Source organism: Grampus griseus, assembly GCF_964374135.1.
Source record: "Grampus griseus genome assembly, chromosome: 9".
Taxonomy (NCBI): Eukaryota; Metazoa; Chordata; class Mammalia; order Artiodactyla; family Delphinidae; genus Grampus; species Grampus griseus.
In genome coordinates, this window is record NC_139003.1 from 18,894,499 (window position 1) to 18,915,786 (window position 21,288).

General features: G+C 40.0%; 1 protein-coding gene across 1 annotated transcript in view; it reads right to left on the bottom strand.

Annotated features, from left to right (window-relative positions):
• The window catches only part of EXOC4 (exocyst complex component 4), an 810,848-nt gene that overhangs the window by 167,230 nt on the left and 622,330 nt on the right, over nt 1-21,288 (bottom strand). Inside the window, exon 12 of the mRNA XM_082661558.1 lies at nt 2,677-2,813. Coding sequence (XP_082517684.1) covers nt 2,677-2,813 — 137 coding nt within the window. The remainder of the gene's footprint in view (nt 1-2,676; nt 2,814-21,288) is intronic.

A 21,288-nucleotide genomic window follows, 5' to 3' on the forward strand; every position in this document is an offset into this window, starting at 1 on the left:
TCATTTCAAAACAAGAAACTGTTCAACGGTGACCACTCTGCTTTGTGGGTTTAGTAAGCTTCCTATCACTTGACTTGCTGTGAGGCAGGATCATAAATGAGGAAAAGGTCACCTACAATCAATAAGGTGCCAAGCTATACAAACTTTTAAAAAGATTTCTTTCAAAATAACAAGAACAACAATAATATATAAATGACCATCAGTGGGACTTAGAGTCTATTGTCAATTTTGCTATATCTTGGGCAGGTTAGGTAACATCTCCATTATAATTAATACTCACTGGCATTATTATTTGTTAGAAATTATGGGTTGCCCTTAATGAAATATAAGAAAAAGAAGACATGCCTTGCTTTAAAAAAAAAAAGCTTAAAATTCAATGCAGGTTAAAGTAAAAGTAAATTTTTAAAGTATGTTATTTGACTGTCATTTGGTAGATGTGACATTCATACAACCATTTTGGAGTTAACTCTGTGGCCCAGAAATTCCACTCTTAGACAACTAACACAAGGGCAGTGGCTTTTAAAATTTTCGTTTGGGTATCTCTTAAAGGAATTTTGAAAAACTATATTCTCTTTCCCACATTTTAAAATTGAAATTTAGTTGTTTTTTTTTAGCATGAGTTTAATGGTTACAAAATATTAAATTTTGGCACATTATAAATACTGACTCTTTAAATCACTATTTTAAGCGTAACCAATAGGATCTCAATACCATAGGGATTTGAAATCTACCATGATACATTTAAAATACACAAAAATAAGCTCTTTTTTAATGGTTAGGTATTTTTCATTTTTCTCTTTCGGTTATTATTTCTATTTCATTTCCTCACCAAGTTTTATCCTACTGGAATATATCTTTATGCTTTAAAGTACTTTACCATTACTCTATTTGTAGTTTTCTGCAAAAAATAAATTATTTGTACAAATTAAAATCTAAAAAATTTAAATTAAAATTTTCTTTACCAAAGGACTAAATGTTAACATATCTTTTGTTTGAAGTGTCATTAGAATTATCAGTTGGTGCACAACTGTGTATAGCACACTTGTTGATTATGTGTATGATTTTAACCTCAGTTGGTACACAACTGCGTATAGCACACTTGTTGATTATGCGTATGATTTTAACCTAAAAGTATTATCATTCCTGATGAATAATTATTGAACAAAAAAAGTAAAATGTTATTGGGAATGCATCTCTCTGAGTTTCTTTTCTTTATTTGGTTCTTGTAACTGTGGATAAATATTACTTATTGCAGGAGTGAAGGAGGTTAAGCATTAATCTATGTTATATTCCTTGGCCAGATTAATCTTCCCTGAACACTGCTCCCTGGTTTACTTATAATGGCTCCTTATCATCTACTAGTCAACACCTAAATTTCCAAGTCTTATTATTTTTTTTTTTTGGCGGTACGTGGGCTTCTCACTGTTGTGGCCTCTCCAGTTGCGGAGCACAGGCTTCGGACGCACAGGCTCAGTGGCCATGGCTCACGGGCCCAGCCGCTCCGCAGCATATGGGATCTTCCCGGACTGGGGCACGAACCCGTGTCTCCTGCATTGGCAGGCGGACTCTCAACCACTGCGACACCAGGGAAGCCCCCCAAGTCTTATTTTTTAAGATCCTTTGTTATATGGTCTTACTTTTCCTATTCAACATTACTTCCTACTACCTTCTCCTAGGAACTCTGTTCCATTCAAACCTCCTCCTCCTTTAATCTCCGTCTGAATACCAGGCAACTACGTTTGTGCTTCCTCTTCATCCCTGCAATGCCCCTGTTTATTCTTTCCACCTCCCTAAATCTCACCCATCTTTCTAAGGTCCAGAACCTAACTCACGTTCTGTGAGATCTTTCCTGACTCCAATCAGCCTGTCACTCTTTTTCGTGTTTTATTCCTTCTGCTCTTATAGTCTGTATTGTACAAGTAGTACCTGATGATATACTATACTGTACCCATCTATCCTTAATTATACATCACATAAAATTTAGTATTTTATTATACATTCTTTTCTTCTCTAATTGTTTCATGTCTTGTCAACCAGACCATAATTTGTTCCTATTGTTACCTTTTTACAAGAAGTGCTATGATTTCCACAAGCTCAAAGAGATTTGTGAACTCAGAGAAAAAAAATCAGAGGGCAAACTAAAGGTTTTCAAGTTCATAACAATGATTTTTCATTTCCATTGATGCTAAACAGGGTAACCATCCTTTCATGACAGTAGGAAGGCTATAGGTCAAACATCAGGAGGAATACGTTTGGACAGACTAAAAAGAAATCATATTATAGATTATTAAGGGTTACTAAGAGTTCCAAATTGCTTTACTTTAAAGATCTTTTAGAATCACAGGAGGGGCTAATCAAGATCCAGAATTTCCTTGAGGAAGACACATCTTATGATTCTAGACTTTCATAAAAATCAAGGCTGACGCTTCATCGAAGCCACCCAAAGGCAGTCCTAAGCGGCTCTGTCCCTTTGTACCTTCCATTCCCTCTGCTGGTACGACTATACGTGTCTAGGAGACTATTTCTTTGGCACATGTTCTCATCAGGCCTCTTGACAAACTCAAGGATGGTCCTTTTCTACAATGACGGAAAGTTAGGCTATAAAGGCAGTATCAGCCACCACCCCAAAGGTCAAGTTCTAAATTGATGTTGCTTAGCTTCCAACGGAAGCTCTACCTGTAGGCTGCAGTGCAGGTGTCCTTGTACTCCTGTAGCTTCACGCACACCATGTTGAGGAACTGATCCGAATAGGCACTCAAGTCATGCATCAGGTTCATGAGGTCTTGCACTGTCTTCTCTACAATGATTGTGCTCTGGAAAAGAACACAGAGAGGACGAAGAAACTCATGAGTGTTTTGACTCGAGTAATGTTTACGACAAGGAAGGGCTACTGAAAGGATGTGATCACTTAAGACACTTGAGCTTTCCTAGAAGGATGTGACATTTAAGAATACTCCTGAAAAACAACAACAAAATAAGTATCTTACATAGTGCTAATCTTCCAGAGACCTGAGAAAGTGTTTTTTATGGAAGGACACAGGACAGGGAATTTCCTATTGATTTCATGGAATTCTTGGCATCTACAAGATATCTCTGCGGCTTTTAAGAAAGAAAATGCATATTCAGTTGGAGCCTGATTTATCACCCCCAGGGTTATACTTTGAGATTAGGGACTCATGACAGGCAGCATAAAGAAAAAGCCTTCTAGGATTTGTTTTTTAAAGTTTCAAAACCATCAATCTATTAAGAATAACAACTAACATTTGTATTGTGCCTTACAGCTTGTAGAATGTTTTCACATATACAGCATGTGTTACCTCACTTGAAACCCACAGAATAATCATGATAATCATGAACACTTATTAGATTCTTACAAGTGTGAAGCTGAGCTAGGCACTCTACATGCTTTATGTCCTTTAATCCTCTCAACGCACCTACCTATCGGCTGAATCCCTTAATCATCCCCAGTGTAAAGAGGAGGAAACAGGCTTAGAAAAAGAAAGAAACAAAGTAAGGGCTCCAGACTTTGCTCTTTTAGCTATACCTTTCTGCATCAAACTTTTTCTCATGAGATCATAGTATTTCTTGTTGTTTTTGTCACTGTAGAAGCAGTGTCCAAAGAGACTCAGACATGTTTTTAAACTGAATTAAAGGAATATCCAAGGGAAAAAATAAGCCCATCTTAGACACTGATAGTACTGTGCAGCAAATTGGTGTTATATCTGAAAAGAGGCATATTCAATAAATTCTAAATCTTTGGTTAAGAAAAGACAGAGTTGTTTAAACCATTAGTTCATGCCTCTTTTGAAAGCAGCACAATTACACTGGAGTAAATATTAATCACATGCTTAGAAGCTTGGAATCCTTTGGTCAATAACCGGTTTGATGAATATGTATTTATTTATATAGAATTCCATAAGCAATGTAGACTTAGCCATAAAAGTAAACATTAAAAATATTTTTTCCAGCCTGACACTAACCTTTGAAATAATCAAAGGCATTTTATTATGCTTAAATACAGACTATGGGGTACAGCATTTGGGTTAGCTTTTTTTTTTCTTCTAAACATAAAAAGAATGGATAAACATGTACAGCTTTTCTCAACACAACGGAGGATCAGTTTGAGCTACGAGCTTACATATGCATGCTTATTCAGGACTATTTGGTTCTAGAGGTTTCTTCTTTCCTTCTCCTCTCCCCACACTCCAAGTAAAATAATCAGAAGGTGAAAAGGAAGGAGCAGTTATACCGTGTAAGGCAACTGCATAGGAAACCAACTTACAGTCTCTATAGAATCCCCACAAGTTCAACTTCCTTTTCTGTATTGATTTTAAGATTAAAGCACTGCAGCTTCACCCTGATCCATAATCCTGTTCCTCTGTGTTTGTGTGTGAGTGACAGGAATTGATTCTGCTTAGCTACATGTCCCCATGCTGCTAAGAAGAATCAAAAATCCTCATCCTGATTAAGAGCACAGGATATCCTACAACACGTGGACAGCAATTAATAAAGGAGAGTAGAGTGCAGCCATCCTAACAAAAGCCGTTTGAAATCTGACAAACACTGCAGGGAAGATGAGCACAAAGAAATTGCTCAGATTATTGAGAGAAAGGGCCTGGTTCTATTCCCAATTACGCTACTGATAATCAACTCTGGGGCAGTTTCGGGAGCCCCTTCCTTTCTGACGGCTCCATCTAGCCTTCTGGTAACCAAGGATAATTTGATGGCTCCTCTACTCTACTGGCCCTCATCGCTCAATCGGTGTCTTGGTGCTTGCAGACTTGGGGAATATTGTGTAACTGTTCCAGGTCATCTTAGGTGTGTTTGTTCTTCCTGATTAGATTATCAACTTCTCAAAAGTGAGACGGGTGTTCTTATTTTCTAAAACCTTCCCATCCTTCCCTTCCTTTGCTTGTTTTATAATTTCTTAGGATCTTCAGGACAATACTACTAATCAAAGAAACAGGACTAATAATGTCAACCCATATAAATAATGTGAGGGATGTCATATATGTGAGGGATACTAGATACAGGCATCTTTGCATTGGGAAGTCTCTTTGGGTGGTTCAGTTTGGTCTGTATTTATGCCCGTGTTTTTGGGTGATGAGAACTGTGCTGATGACAGTCGGAGAGGAAGGGGAGATTGTAGGCACAGAGGAATATCCCCTGGAGATAAAGATTTTGGGGGTAAACAGGAAGTACCTGCAGGGAATGATTAGCTTATGTGATGCTATATGATTATATACAATTTTCTAGCTATTTGGTTGGTTTACCTTGTCACGGTAGCACTCTGGATAATCAATCACTACATTCTCTTCAAGGAAAATGACACTGTAGTTTGCCAAATGATGCATATTTTTACAGGGGAAAAAAGATTCCATTTTCCAAGAATTTACAACAATTTCCAAATCAGTGGCTCTGACAGATAAATACTGAAAATATCAAATTTCTAACAAGGTCAATCCTGTTTTTATTTATTTGATCCCTTTGGTATCACAAATGATTTATTGTCTCATTATTAATTTGGGGAATTGCCAATGTTGACTATAATGACTTCATAGTAAGTAAAACCCTGATTTTATTCATTATAATTTCTATTAAACATATCACAAATGATTGATATTTGTTTAAAAATAACTCAATTCTCATTTCTTGCAACCTATTACCAGGTAATAAGTCTGAGCATGACATGAAAAATGAGAAAAGGAAAAAATATCCCAAGATAGCTGAGACAATAAAAAAAAAAAACCACTGCTATGAAAAATAAACAACTAAAGTTTCTTACAGGGATATATCAGCAATCTAAAATAAGAGGACAGTATATAAGGACCAGCTCTTTGGTTCTGAACTTAAAAATTTTAATGAATGAATGAATGAAGATCATTGGACACTGAAGACCTTGTCCATTTGGCCCAAGCCCTAATGGGGTATGGCAACTACTGGTTCACTTCTTTATTTACAGTCTCTTCTGTCACACTACAAAATCCTTTTGATCAGTGACTATACCTTCATATCTCTACTGCCTAGTAGCAAGGTATCTGGCACACTGAAGGTGCTAAAAGATGTTTATTAGATGAATTAATGCACATTCAGAACAGAATGAAAAGACAGATTTAGAGTATAATTTTAATGTAAAATAGTGGGTCAAAAGCCTGATTTGGTAAAGTGGAATCAGACCATGGCCTCTTTGTTACTACATTACTGTACCTTAATTCCCATGGCTCTAAAGACTGAACACTTATTACGACTAAAAGTCTTAGACTTTGCTACCAAAACATTCCTAATTTCACTTGACTGTATTATTTTCTATAATGGAAATCCATAAATATATATACACACACAATTCAGGAAGTACAAATTCATAAAACTTTAGTTTGGAAAATGCAGTCTCTGTATGTGTGCTGTTTTAGCCCTTGAATCAGGGATGGTTCAGAGATGCTGCAGAGAACCTAGGGTCCTGGAAAACTACTTTAGGAAGAATTTGAAAGAAAACATAGAGTAAATCCATTCGCCACTTGAGACACACCCCACTACACCATACATATAACCCAGCAACTGTGGAGGGAGAGGGCTTGACGAATGTCTGACGATGACAACAATGTTTCTGCTTATGGGGACACATCCAACTACAAGTCACCAAAACTTGTCATTCCATATTGTCCTTCCAATTACCATCAGCTCTAAGCTGTGGTTGGCCATAAACGATAATAACTACAACAATGACAGTAATGACAGAAATCAAAAGGAAATTTTGCTTTCTGTTTTTTTATCTATATTTTGATTTGCGTGATGTTTAAAATATTCTGAATAGGTTTGCTCCTTTAATAAGCTAACTGGTAAAAGACTATGCATCCAGGGAGTTGGTGACTGAGGAAACTGCCACGTCTATGCTCTTCCTAATCATCCTCCACCTCAAAAGCTGAGTAATCTTTTAAAAAGTTATGTCTGGGCTTCCCTGGCGACCCAGTGGTTAAGAATTCGCCTGCCAATGCAGGGGACACAGGTTCGAGCCCTGGTCCGAGAAGATCCCACATGCTGCAGAGCAACTAAGCCCGTGCGCCACAACTACTGAGCCTGCGCTTTAGAGCCCACGAGCCACAACTACTGAGCCCACGTGCCACAACTACTGAGCCCACGTGCCACAACTACTGAAGCCCGCACGCCTAGAGCCCATGCTCTGCAACAAGAGAAGCCACCACAATGAGAAGCCTGCGCACCGCAACAAAGAGTAGCCCCCGCTCAACGCAACTAGAGAAAGACCACATGCAGCAACGAAGACCCAGTGCAGCCAAAAAAAAAAAAAAAAAACTTAAGAAAAAATGAATCTTTAAAAGACAAAAAGAGTTATGTCTCCCACAGAAATGAGTGCTTATGTCCACCAAAAAGACATGAACACAAGTCCTCATAGCAGTTCTACTTATAATAGTTTAAACAAATAACAAAAGTGGTCCTTATGTGCATCAATAGTTTATGGGCAAATGAACTGTGGTATACTCATACAACGGAATACTGCAGAGCAAGGAAAAAGGATGAACTATTACTACACATGACACGGACGTGCATGCCGAGTGAAAGTATTCAGACACAAAGCAGCACAACTGTATGGTTTTGTCATTACTGTAGTTCAAAAACAGGCAAAAGTAATCTCTGGTGATAGGAGTCATAACAGTGGCTACCCTTGGAGGCGGTGGGTCCTGAATGGGAAGGAGAGAACCTTCCAGGTGCTGGAAATACCTTGGGTGGGTAGCTACTGCACGAGTAAAAACATGTGTAAAAAATTTTTGCACTTGAGATTGGTGCACTTCACAGTTTGTACATTTAACATCAAAAGAAAAAAGTTAAAGTTCTATCTGATTATGTCTCTACCAACTTAAAGCTCTTTAATGCACTAGGCCCCATATTCTTCATGCAACCCATAGGGCCCTTCATGGCATGGCTTCTAGCTACCCCTCTAGCCTCACTATTTGCCATTTTCCTCTTGCTTGTCTAACATCTGGCTACGTGGCGTTGCCTCAGTTCTTCATTCTCATTTCAGGGCTTTGCGCTTGCCTGCAAAGTTCTGTCCCTTGTCTTCCTTTCCTAGAGTACTTTTTCTTATCGTTCAGGTCTCAGCTAAAAACTCCTTTGTGTGGGAAGACTCTCCCTAACCTTCATTAGGTCCTCCTGTTAGAAACACCTAGAACATATCTATCTATCTAGCCATCTCCCCCAGAGATGGTTCTGTTTCATTTGAGAACCCAGATTAATACCCACTGCAAGAGAGGAGGGGGGACTGGGAGGGACATCTGGTCGGTGGTTACGTGCACACATGTTAAATCTCAATTTTAAACAATTTATGTCCAACCATCACACAAATGAATAGGCACCCCTTCAAAAATTTGTCTGAGAATACCATCTGTGAGTGTGTGAGTCTTCCATTATAATGGTTTTCACTTAGGGTATATTTTTAAAATGTGAAGATGTAGCAGTACTGTTGGCAATATTACCATAGACCACTGCTATAGATGAGAACTGTTGAGAAGGCTTAGACGTTTTGTGGGGAAAGAGCTGGGATTTAACGAATGGATTAAATAGATACAGATTTATTAAGCAAATATGTCCTCTATGCCAAATACTAGGCTAACTTAGGAGATCAAAAGGCAGATGAGACAAGTTTCCTGCCCTCCTGCCATCTTAGATATTAGTAGCAGAAGACACACAAGTTCACAAACAAGGACAATAAAGGCTCATAGGTGCTGCTACCTTGGGCATCTGTATATTGGGCAATAGAAGCACGGAGGAGGAAAGAGTTAATTGAACTGGGGTCGAAGGGGTGCAGGGAGTCCTGAGAAAGAGCAAGTTACAACTGAACTGAGTCCAGAAAGATAAATAGCAACTTGTCGATTGACAAAGACTGGGGAGGGAAGCACTTCTGGCAGATGAAGCAGCATGAACATGAAGTGGTGTGGGATTCGGGGAATTGCACATGGTTCTTCACGGCTGGGGATGAAGGGTGTGTATGTGTGTGTGTAGAGAAGCAGTACGAAGCTAGATCCTCAGGGTCCTTTTACAACATATACATACATGACACCTAAATATTTCGAATATCTCCTCCCCACCAAGAAAATACAACAAATTAATCCAATCTGATGTCACTAATCACTAGATGATCCACTCCAAGTGTAGGAAGATAATTTCAAAAGGTTCCATTCTACCATTCAGAAAAAGACAAATACACTTATATAACCAACTGGGAAATACATTCGGAGCTCTGGCAGCCTCAAGCGCTAGGTAGAATTTATACGTAGGCTTAAACAAAGAAAATATGAGGTCAAATTTTGGGCAATCAGAAAAACTATATCCCTTTAGAATTCACAAAAGTGGTCATAAAATTTATTTGCCAAGTGAAAACTTGGAAAACACATATGATGTAAATTACAAATAGTATTTATTTTTAACATTTTGAGTAGAGGATCATTTATGGTTGAATAAAATCTGTGCCTAATATATCTTATAAGTACAGCTGGCTTTTTATGAGGTTTATTTAGGAGGTTGTGACTTCATATTCACAGCAAAACAAAATAGCAGGGAAGGGGAAAGAAGTATACAACAGTTGTGCTTAATTAGACTATGAAATCCCAAGGGCATCTTTGTTTCCCAAGCTAACACTAAATAATAAAGGAATGTTTGTTGACTTATATACATCAAATCAATATAACTCTATGGACAGGTTATCAATTCCCTTTGATATGTAATGGAACCCAGAGAGGAGAAATAAATCAACGAATAGGTGAGCATTAGCACTTGTAAGAAATATCTCCAACTCCACCCTTCCCTCGCCCCATACACACACATACCACACACATAATTCAAAAGCACTTTAAGGTTACTATCCTGCAAACTACATAGTGCTACATGTTAGGAGGGAGACAGAAGTATATTAGCAACAAAATTAGCAGCTATAGTACTTCTTTTCTTGCCAAGCAATGTTCTTGGTATAAAGCATGGTCTCTTTTCCCAGGGGATAATGATAATCTAGTTGGGATAACATCATTCAGAACAAGAAACAAGTGGTTTTCCAAGAGATGAAAGTGCAAAAGACAATGGAGGAGAATAGGAGTTGGGGAGCCTGAACTGGGATCTGGAGGATGGGTCAGGTTTGCATTCATGGAAAGGAAGGAACAAGGTATTTCAGGCTAGAGAAAAGAGGCAGGCAAAGCCTGGGGATGAGGAGTGAGCTGGTCACAAATAGCAAAGAGAAGTCAAGGGTGGTTGGAGGATGAGAAAGGGTTGACTGGACAGTGGGGAACCAGCTTGTGGAAGGCCTGAGTGACAAGCTGAGGGCTTTTTCCTGCAGATGGAGAGAAGCAGCGCAGTGTATTAGGTAGTGGAGCTCAGAATCCTAATTCTAGAGCTGAAAGCAACTTGCTATCCACAGTCAAATTCTCTTAAGCACATAACAATTATGGTCCTAGATGGAACCCTAGTTTGGACAAACCAGTTGAGAAGAACATTTCTGCAACATTTGGGAAATTTCAAAATGGACTAGATATTACATGATATTAAGAACTAACTGCTAACATTGGTAACAGTGATAATGTTATTTTGATAAGAAAATGCTCTTGCTCTGCAGAGAAGTAATACTAAAGTATTTTGGTATAAAATAGCTTGAGGTCTTGGTTTACACAAGAGGAGATATATGAAGCAATAGTTTTCAGACACTGGAGAAGGAAAATAAATGAAGTGAGCCCTATGGATGCCCCAGCTGGTGTTTCCAGGCCATAATGCAGGAAGGTGATACTTAAACAGTGCCTGGAAGCCTTGCTGAGCTGAGATAGAACTTGGAGTTTTGGAACATTAAGGTAACTAGAGTTTTATGAGGCAAAATAGTGGAGAGGAGGGAGCTGCACAAAGAAAGGGGAGAAGGAGGAAGGAGGGAGGAGAGAAGGAGGGAGAAGGAGAAAGATCCAGGGAGGGAGAGAGATCTCTGTAGATCATCAAGAGTGCCCTCAGATCTCTGGCTGAGTTCTGATCTGTGCCTGTGGAGCTGAAACATGCAAGGCTGGTGAAAGCACTACCTGGAAAGAGCAGGTGGAATTCCCAGAGTTCACACAGAGACGGGAGTGGTTCATGTTCCCACCGGCTGGAGTGGGACACCCAATAGATCTGCTGGAGTCCTCAGAAAGGTACTGGCACCATAGTGAGGCCAAGTTAACCTTGGACTAAAGATTGCCCTGGACACGTTGACATGTCTAACAAATCCTAGAAGGAAACCTTGAAATAAATGGCATAATTCTAAGTCATAAAACGTGTCCGAAACAAAGCTCAGCAATATTTAAAAGACTACAACAGAATCCGGCATCCGATGCTGCACCCAAATTACACGTCCAGCACCAAATAAGAGAAACAGACCCAGAAAGAACCCAGAGAACAGAACTAGTAGACAAGGAGGCTAAAATAACCGCTATAAATATGCTCCTATGTTCAAGAACACAGAGGAAAACACGAACATGACAAGAAGAAAAACAGAAGACATGGCAATGGAAACTATCCAACATAAAACACAGAGGAAAGAGAGATGGAAATGATGGAAGAGAGAGTCAGTGAACTGTGGGACAACATCAAGCAACCTAGTGTACGTGCAACTGATACTCCCAAAGCAGGTGGGGAGGGGCAGAAAAAAATGATGGCAGAAAAAGTCCCAAATTTGATGACAACTATAAGCCCACAGATCTCAAACAGAAGATGACAAAAACCACAGTGAGACACATTATAATCAAATTGCTGAAAACCAAGGATAAATAGAAAAATCTTAAAAACAGTAAGAAAAAAAAAGAAATGAGATTTGAAAGGAAAAAAGAAGAATTCAGGTCTTCTGATTCCCATTTCAATGTTCTCTTTACTACCCCATACTGTGCCTTCTCCTGGCAAAAATGGTGTCAGGTGAAGATGGACCTGGCTGGCACATGGGGGTTGACAGAGGTACTAGAAACAAGTACTAGAAAAGCTAAGGGAGAAGAGCTTCAAGTAAGAGAGGTAGTGTAAGGGCTTCCAACTTTTAAGAAATAAACCAACCACTCACAAATCCTCCGATGGAGAAATAAGAACCTCCAATGGAAGACTTACTCCAGGTCATAGTCTCCCCAGGAATTTTATTTCCCAGTTGTATATTTTGAAACATTCTCTTTCTGTTCAAAGGACCCAATATTATTCCACGCTCTACAGTCGATACACATTAAAAAAAAAAAAAAAAACCCAAACTTTCTTTTCCTTAACCCAACCAATACAAGTTGATTTTTTTAAGGTAATTTACTCAAAGAAAAAATTAATAACAGGAAGCCACATAAAAGTAAAAAGGCATGAAAAAGAACAAATATAAACTTATAGAAAACATACATTCAAAGATAATCAAATTCTAGCCCCTTCTTGACTTGATTAACAAAGGTAAAATACTCAAATACTGTACCCTGGTTTCCTGTCTTATTTTGGATATACCAGCAAATATAAATAGCATGTATATTATAATACAAATGTGAACATTAGAATGAGCTACCTACCCATCACCCATCTGAAAATCTAGCCAACATTTACTGAACACCTACTATGCATTATCTCATTTAACTCCCTAATACATTTTATTTATATAATATGTACTTACTATCTATAAGATGGCTACTATTATTCCTATTTGATAGTTGGGGAAACCCAAATACTAAGAAATCGAAGAGTTGTTCAAGGTCACACAACTAGAAAGCTGTAGTTCCGGCGGGGATTTGAACTCAGGCAGCCTGAATTTTTAGTTGCTTCCAGAAAAAAACACAGAAGTGCTAAGTGATGAGTTAATTTTTCCAGGCATTCCACAATACCCGGTGCAGCACAGTCGAGGTGAATGAGGACTGATTCTGGAAGGTTACTGTGACCTCAGATGACAGTTTCAGCATTGCGACTGGTGAGACCAGAACCAGGTTTACAGGAAGCTGTGAAGGAGCTCAGCAAGTGGATGGGATGGAGTTAGGGCAGGAAGTAAAGACTGGACCCTCCTGGTCCTAGGCTCTCCGGGATGATCAGCCATCTGGAGGCACAGGTCACTCCAATGCCAGCAGCCAAGAGACTCTTCAGTGACAGTTTTAAGCCAGCAAGGGCTCTAATCTCTTCACACCTTCCTGATACCCTGCCCTCGTAAACCACCCAGAACTGATACCTAAGACAAAAGGTTTGGACATAAGGACATAAGACTGCCAGACAGGCTCAGGCTAATAATTCAAACTGTCTCAAACTTATCTTTCTGAAATTATATTTTCGCATAATTTTCCATGCCCTGCCAACATCATCACCATTGCATTTTCTAACACCCTTCTTCCTGAGAACTCAGAGTACTTCATAAATATCTCAATCAATATCCCAACAGATTGCGAGAAAGTAGAGCAGTCATTATCCCTATTTTTTAGCAAGTCTAACATTTAAAGCAGTTTCAAGCAACAAGTATAACAGTTCGAAAGAGGTTTTTAAAGAGCTCGAGAACACCAAGCTGCCAACAAAGGTGGTCTTAAATGCCTGTATTTGTTGATATTTCTCAAGTTCTCATTCAACTCGGACTACTTTCTGTCGAGTTGCAAAGCACCTGCATTCCCAGAACCCCCTTTCTTGACGCAGCGGTATTATTCAAGCCTATTACGTGATTATTTTGCCCTTTTAAAGATTACCTGTCCCCAGTCACTCTACTTAGCACCAACAGACAAACCAACCTGGAAATTCACAGAGCAGAACCTTTACAATTCTTTCTCCTAGCAAAGGCAAGGTCTCCCCAGCAGGAGGTTCCAATGACCCACAATGGGGCACAATTCATTAGGGAAGAGCTACAAATATATAAATCAACGTGACAGAGGAGGAAGTCCGGCTGAACCCAGTGGGAGATGCAGGCATTTGTTCCACTCTGTGCAGGCTCACCTGTCTTTGGTGGCTCACACCATATAATCATCAATTATGCTGACAAGTTTGCCTCCAAATCATTTCAGCCTCAGTTACTCAGGCATCTCAGAAGTGAGAGCCGGAGCCCTCTGAGGAGGAGAATGAGGAGGGAGCTTGGCTTCCAGGAAACGAGAACATATGGAATTATTTGGGGGAGAGAGTATGTGAGGAAGCATGCAAGCGTGCAAGCGGAAATTCGTTCAAGGGTAGAGATCCAACTCGGTTATGACTTATACTGGGAGGGACTATTTGAGAAGAGCTCATGAATTTCAAAAAGATCTTGTTTTTAACAAAACTGGCTGTTGTAAAACCAGCATTCCAGCCCATTCGATAAAGTTAACCGTTCTACGTGACCTTTGCACGCTGAGCAGAACAGTACACACCACTGGGCAAAAATCACATCACCGTGCATCAGGAGACCTGGGCTGCAAACATAGTTGTAACGCTGCCTGCCTTTGGGGATACTGAACAAGTTACTCTCTTTTCTTCACTTGCAAGGGGTGTGTGATAGTCTTCATGACCCATGGTGGCATCGCCAGCCTGCCCACCGTAAAGTCAATTTGAGCTTTACCTCATTTTCCCAAGTTTAGGAGATGAGTCGTTCACACTTATCCTAGATTTTAGTTATCAAAGCACATTATTTGTGCCTATACAAGATTAGAAATTACCAAAATGCATCTGTTGAACTCAACTCAATGGCATCCCGCCAAAGTTTGCATGAAAGGAACAGTAATAGAACCACCCACACTGCCCAGGGAAGCAGCTTTTCTCCTGAGTCCAAAAAACAGTTAGTGGTTAAAAATCAGAATATCGAAGCTTTGATGTATTTCCTTCTAAGAGAATTTCTTCACACAGGAAACGCCCACGCCACTGGGAAAGATACAGCCAACACTTACGTGTACAATAATTTCTAGACTTTAGGATTTCAGCAGCCAGGAAACATAAATGGATCAACACAGATCCAACTTTTTATGGTGCTAAGTTACGATGCTTAAAACAAAACCAAAACAGATCACCTACACTATCACTGTTTTTACAGAAGTATGATAAAAGTATGACTATTTTAACACCAAAAAATGGGAGGAAAATAATATCAGAAAAAAAGGACGGTTCTTCCCCCAAAAGTAAACTTAAAAATCCTCTCTCTCTTTCTCTCTCACTCACATACTCACCTACACCCCATCCCCCCATTACCACGCCCACTACACTGACCTGGCTTTACCCATTATCTGTGGATGCCACTTTGGACTGGTTGACCCAGGTTAGTGGATTGGGCTTTGGGGACCACAGCTCTAGGAGGGAGGTGTTAGGTATCATTAACAGAGTACATGTTTTACAGGTCACTATGTCTGATGAGCCATAGATGCTAAGGGACAATGTTCAACTGTGGTGATTGTTTTCGGCTTTGGGCTCGAGGGGGTGGGCAGTCATCAATCCACCAAACCAGGGTTTTGTATTCATTCTGGAGTCTCTTATGAGACGAAGGAGGAGAACAGAGACAGACTCACGTGTTTTAAAAAGTAGGAGGAATTAAGCACACAAAGATTCAGCTGTCATGATTTTATCTTTGGGTTGTAGGTATAAAATTTCTTACAATATGAAATGAATACAAAATTCAAAAGTACTAAATGGAATAATAAAATCGTTCAACAGCCTCTTACTGTGGGTAACTTAGGAGGCACTTTAAGAACATACAGATATAATTTGGAAAGAAAACTCTAACGGTTCATAAAATTACCACTGTTCCCATGTAACTGAAAACAATAGAGCCTACCGCAAAATATAGACAGAGCATTCAAATCATTTTAATGGTTTCTCATTTTTTTCTTTTAAACTCTCTGCTCCTTTTATCACTAAGATTTTTTTTTTAATGAAAAGTGGAATGTTCCTGCTGCCCATTTTCTTCTTTTATTGTTTCCCTTTTGTTCTAAAAATGAGGGTAAAATTAAATGCTTAGATCACTAGAGATTTCTAGATGGTCAGACAAATGAGTACGGGGCTCCTAGGCTTGCGTTTTTCATAGATATGGACATATATCTCTCACTCGGTCTCCATGGCTCTTGTTCAATACAAATTTGATTTAGCCTAAGTACCTTCAGTATGTGACAACCAAATTTCTACCTAGAAAGAGGGGCAAAATTGGTTTCATTGCTTAAATTAAAATGGCAAATTTCTATGCATTATAAAGTATCCCTTAATTTTCTTGGTTTGTATATCTAAAATAAAATAGAAAACGTTTATATTTATACACTTTAATCTTTGCAGATTATTGTGAAATGTAACTGTTTTTCTTCCTATTTATTTGTCTCCCTTCCTGATCGCCACCTTTTCTCCAGGTTATTTCATTAACACTTTTCCTAGTTCCCTGGAGCTACTAATCCTGTGTTATAACCCCAGGCCATTCTTCCTCTTCTTTTATTCTCCTGTGTTCCTTTTGCTATTCTCCTTTCTGTCTTAAACTTTCTACCACACAATAAGCCTGTGGGTAAGGGCTGGATAGCAACTGGAACTGTTTGTTCTCTTAAATAAATACGCATATACTTCTTATGGTATGCCACGCATTATTCTAGGTGCTTTTAAAATTATTAACACATTTAATCACCGTAGTAACTCTATGAGGCAGATAGTACTATGATCTCCACTTGACAGATGATGAAACTGAGGCATAAAGCCCAGGGTAACACAACTAGTGAATGGTGGAGCCAGACTCGAGGCCAGCCAGTCTGGCATCGGAGCCCTTGTTCTTAAGAAGAATAAGGAGAAGTAGAAGGGGAAGGGAGCTGGAAAACAGAGGGGGAACGAGAGAAATGAACAACTGATTCACTGGGAATGAGAAGGATGCAGGGAAGGGCAGCTTCAAAGTAGCTATGGAGACATTGTAAAAATCTGGGCTTGATGTTCACAGGAGCAGAGACACGTATGGCAGGCATGACCATGCTAGTGGAAGAGTGTTGCCGTCTTGAAGATAAATGGTAACTGACGTGGCTCAAGGTCATCAGTGACCGGAACGCTGGCAGCAGTAGACTAGAACAGCCTGACTGGTCATGTGCTGGTAAATGGTTAGCAACCTGCTCTTCAGGGAGCTGAGGGAGTCCCAATTTGTAATATTTGCTAGTTTCCATTTGTAAACACTCCCACCACGGCCGATTTCACAACTAGTGAATTGCCAGTGTGACGGACGTCACTGAACTCAGAAGTGGGAAGAGAGATGCACAGTAACACCCCTGGTAATACAGTGTTGCTGCCATCAGCTACGATAGGCGCAAAAAACTAGTAACAGAGATACTGGTAAAATGTAAAATAATCAAGAAGTGTTGAGTTTGAGTAGTTATTACCTGTGTTTTTAATATTACAGAATTTACTTTTTAATAATGGCTGTGTTTAATAACTGACTTACAAGATTTCTGAAAATTTAACAGCCAACCCTCTGGAGCCTATGGGAGCTAGGTCCTGCACACCACTGAGCGTGACCACCCGAACACATCCATTCTCAAATAAGTGGGTGGATCGTCATCTGGAGACTTGACCTTCACAATGTCCCAAATTTGCCACACCAGGAAATAAATGCAGGAAGAGGGAAACAAACAAAATGAAAGAGCTTTTGAAAAACCACAGAGCCATTCTAATCTGATGCAAGGAGACAGAGGCCAGTGCGAACAAGGGAGTTTGAGAAGGTAAGTTCAGAGAAGGCCTGAGCCTACGTTCTCTAACATGTCATAGGTCATGAGTAGCAAACAAAAGACCATGGTGGAAACCTGCCACCCAGCCTCACACTCTTTAAGTGAGGTCCTGCATCTTCATTCTCTGTTCTACGTAGACGCGTTATTTGCGGGAAACAAGACGTAAAGGAGGAGTAGGAAATGATAGGCCTTAGGTAAGCAATAATGCGAAACTGTATAAAAAGAAGATTCAGGAACATCATGAATCCTATTTTAGTATTAGAATCTAGATATGGCACTGAGAAAAATGTAAAGCTCTGATACAGAGAGAAGAAAAAGTCAAATATCACAGGGAACTAGCAATCTTTGGAGAAAGCCAGTCTGTTTCACTGACCAAGGTTTCCCCATAGTCAAGCACAGTGTAGTACAGTCGTATTCAGTAATTTTTTTTTCTCTAAATGAATTTCCATCCTATCTGTTCCATGAGGTGACTGTCTTTGAAATTCTTGTCACTTGAATACAAAGCGATGCTTGTGTGTGTGTGAAAACCATCTGCTTTTTTCTCTGTTACTCAAGATTCCAGTAATATTTGAAAATTCATGAGCTTACAAAAGAATGCACATTTAAAATGTCGACCTCCAGCTCTTCATATAACCTTACTAGGTGTAGTATGACATAGAATTTCATGTATAAAGTACTTATCAAATGCTTGTCAAATTGGAAGATTAGTGTAAGATCCATCTCATTACTCCAAACTGCCAAATAATGGGCTGCTTTGCTAACTGACACCTGAACATATAATTATAACTGGCAACCCTACATAGCAGAGCAGCTTAGGTCAAAAAATCAGCTAGCTTCCAGATCCCGAGTGGCAAACTGCGAATTGAACTGGAAGTTAGTTAACACAGTTCTCACTTTTATAATTGCTAAGAGGAAGCACAGCTGTAAGCCCCAGGTTGGCTTTGGTAAAGCCAATATTGAGATTAAGGCCCTTTCGGTTTTGTTGATACTGTGTTTTTCCTCCCCCAGCGTCCCCTTACTCAAGCAATAAGGATTTCCTGCTATAAAATTCTAGTTTAGAGAAGAGATCCTACCTTCCTGCTATAGTTGATGTGGTACAGCTTGGATACAGAAAAATAGAATAACTGTGTTTAATGAAGAAACTTTATCAACTTCTTTTTCCAAAACAATCATTTAGTGAATATTGTTGAGTATCTACCGTAAGGAAGACACTATGCTAAGGAGATACGCACACAGAAAGGGAGCGGGGGAGACTAACCTTTAAAAAATACCTCCTGTATGCCAGGGATTATGCTAAGCAGGGCCACATGCTTCATCTCATTGAGTCTTCACAGACCTCATATCGCAGAAAAGACAGGGAGCTTCAGAAAGGTGAAGTTCCTTTGCCCAAGATAGCAAAGGGTGGGGCCCAGAGCTGCCCTCAGACTGGTCCTACTCCCAAGCCCAGGCCCTTTCCATTATACCACGTGGCAGCTTAATCATAAATTCTCAGGCAAGGCCCTGGCAGGAAACAGACTACAATTTAGTTTTCAGCTTCTTGAGGAGGATGTAAAAGATATATACACAGACTGAGCGACTCATAAGAGGGATATATGAGTGCTGTTCATCACAGCCTGAGATGCTCTGCAAAGGTTTCACAGACAAGTTAGCATCTGAGCTGGGCCTCCAGGGAAGGCAGGTAGAAAAGGCAGATCTTAACAGTATTGGGAGGTAGGAAAGAAGGGGTCTGGGTGTTCCATCTTCCTCCAGTTGCCTGAGAGGAGAAGCAGGGCAGAGCTTTATGAGTAGAGGCATAGGAACAGGGATGAGAAAGATGTACTGAGGGGAGAATTCACTTCTGGGTAAAGAAAGCAGATTGAACATACCCATCTATTCTCTCTCCCTCCCCAAATCTCAATGAAATGGCAGTAAGGAGATTATTTTTGTCCAAGACACAAGCCTACAAGGATAAAGAGAATAGGAGGGAGAAGACAAAAGCAATGCAATATTAGAAGCCGGAAAGCAGATCAGAGTGGTAAATGCTTCTAACAGGCTCAGGAAAGTGGAATCTTATGTCAGTAATAGGAAAAGGTGAGAAACAATCCACTCTCTACTGCAACTTCCCGACAGCCCCCCAGGTTCCTCTGGTCATGAGGACAAAATAGAAGGAGTGACTAATATAAGGGTTAGTTGAAAGTCTATTTAAGAAAGTAGTCAGATCCACAGATTTCCCCTCGCCCCCCACTGGGTAATTGTCTATCCTCCACTCTGATAAAAATCTGAAGGTTTATTCCTTGAAAAGAGTAAAACAGAAGGTCTCTGGACTCAGAGACAGGATGACAATTAAAGATGGAAAAAACAGGGGAAGTAAGTGAATTTATGCACATGAGATGCCAAGACCCCCCAGCCCTCTTCCATCCTCTTCCCATTTGGTTCTCTGGATGCTGGCAGCGAGGCCTGCAGACAGCAGATCAGAGAATCTTCCTCTGTGGAGTCTGGTCCAAGAGAAATGACCTCAAGATACTGTCATTGGAAGTGTCCCAAACAAATGGCCCAGTCAAATCTTCAGCGTTCTATGAACCCAGCCCAAGCCAGGAAGTGAGATTAGAAGAATAAATAAAAGCTAAGAAAGCTCTAACCCTTAATATTTGAGAAACAGAAAGGATCCCTTTGAACCAAACTCTTTTACTAAATAGAGTTTAAAGTACTTTAATTTACTTACAAAAGGAAATTCTTGTTTTTTACCTTCTGTGTTCTTGGCAATTATCTGATTACCTAATTGATGAAATAAGCTCCAATTCATGCTGCTTTGAATGAGAAGCCATTAGCACACACGCTTTCAAGATCCCTGGGAACTATACAGTCAGATAACACACTGAGTGCAGTGCACCAAGTTATAATCTTCCTTTAATTGAGTTAATCAATACACTTTTGCCCAGGTTCTACTGAAAGGACCTGGTTTCTTTTAATATGGACACCCATCTCTGAGGCTTTTAAAAATTAGTCTTTGTCAGGTTTAGGTAAGTGATGAGTTTTCCACTGCTATCGTACAGGTCAGACCACGTATCACGCTTAAGCGCATGTGGCAATTATCTTCTGAGAGACTAATTTCTGTGCTGTCACAGGAAACTTGGGGCGGGGGGGCACTCTATGAATATTTTTCTCCTTTTCTGCTCCCACTTGTAAAAGAATAACCGGATCTTTGGTTCCCAGGGAAAGGATTAACAGCTGCCTTTTGCTTCAAGGAATTCCCGAAAAGAAAATCTGCCATCTGGGTCTCTGGGAAACGGAGCTAGACTGCCTCAGTGGGAAAGGGAAGGAGGTTTTGCATGCTTTGGAAGGATTGGGATTGAGAACTTTCACTGAGTTCTGACCGGTGCCTTAGAAAGTGTTCGTAAGTTAATACGTAAGTGAGAAATTTACATAGTAATTTACTTAATCCTCGCAACAACCCTGTGAAGAAGGTACTGTAACTGCCATTTTCTGAAGGAGAAAACTGAGGCACAGAGAGGGTAGGAACTGTGCCCAAGGCCACACAGCTAGTAAGTGGCAGAACCAGGACTTGAACCCAAGCAGTCTGGCTCAGAGCCCACTGGCTGCGTCACTCACAGTGGAGCCCTGGAGTCTGGGAACGCCTGGACTGGGGGGACGTAGCTTCCATAAATGGCAGAAGCTGCTGCCA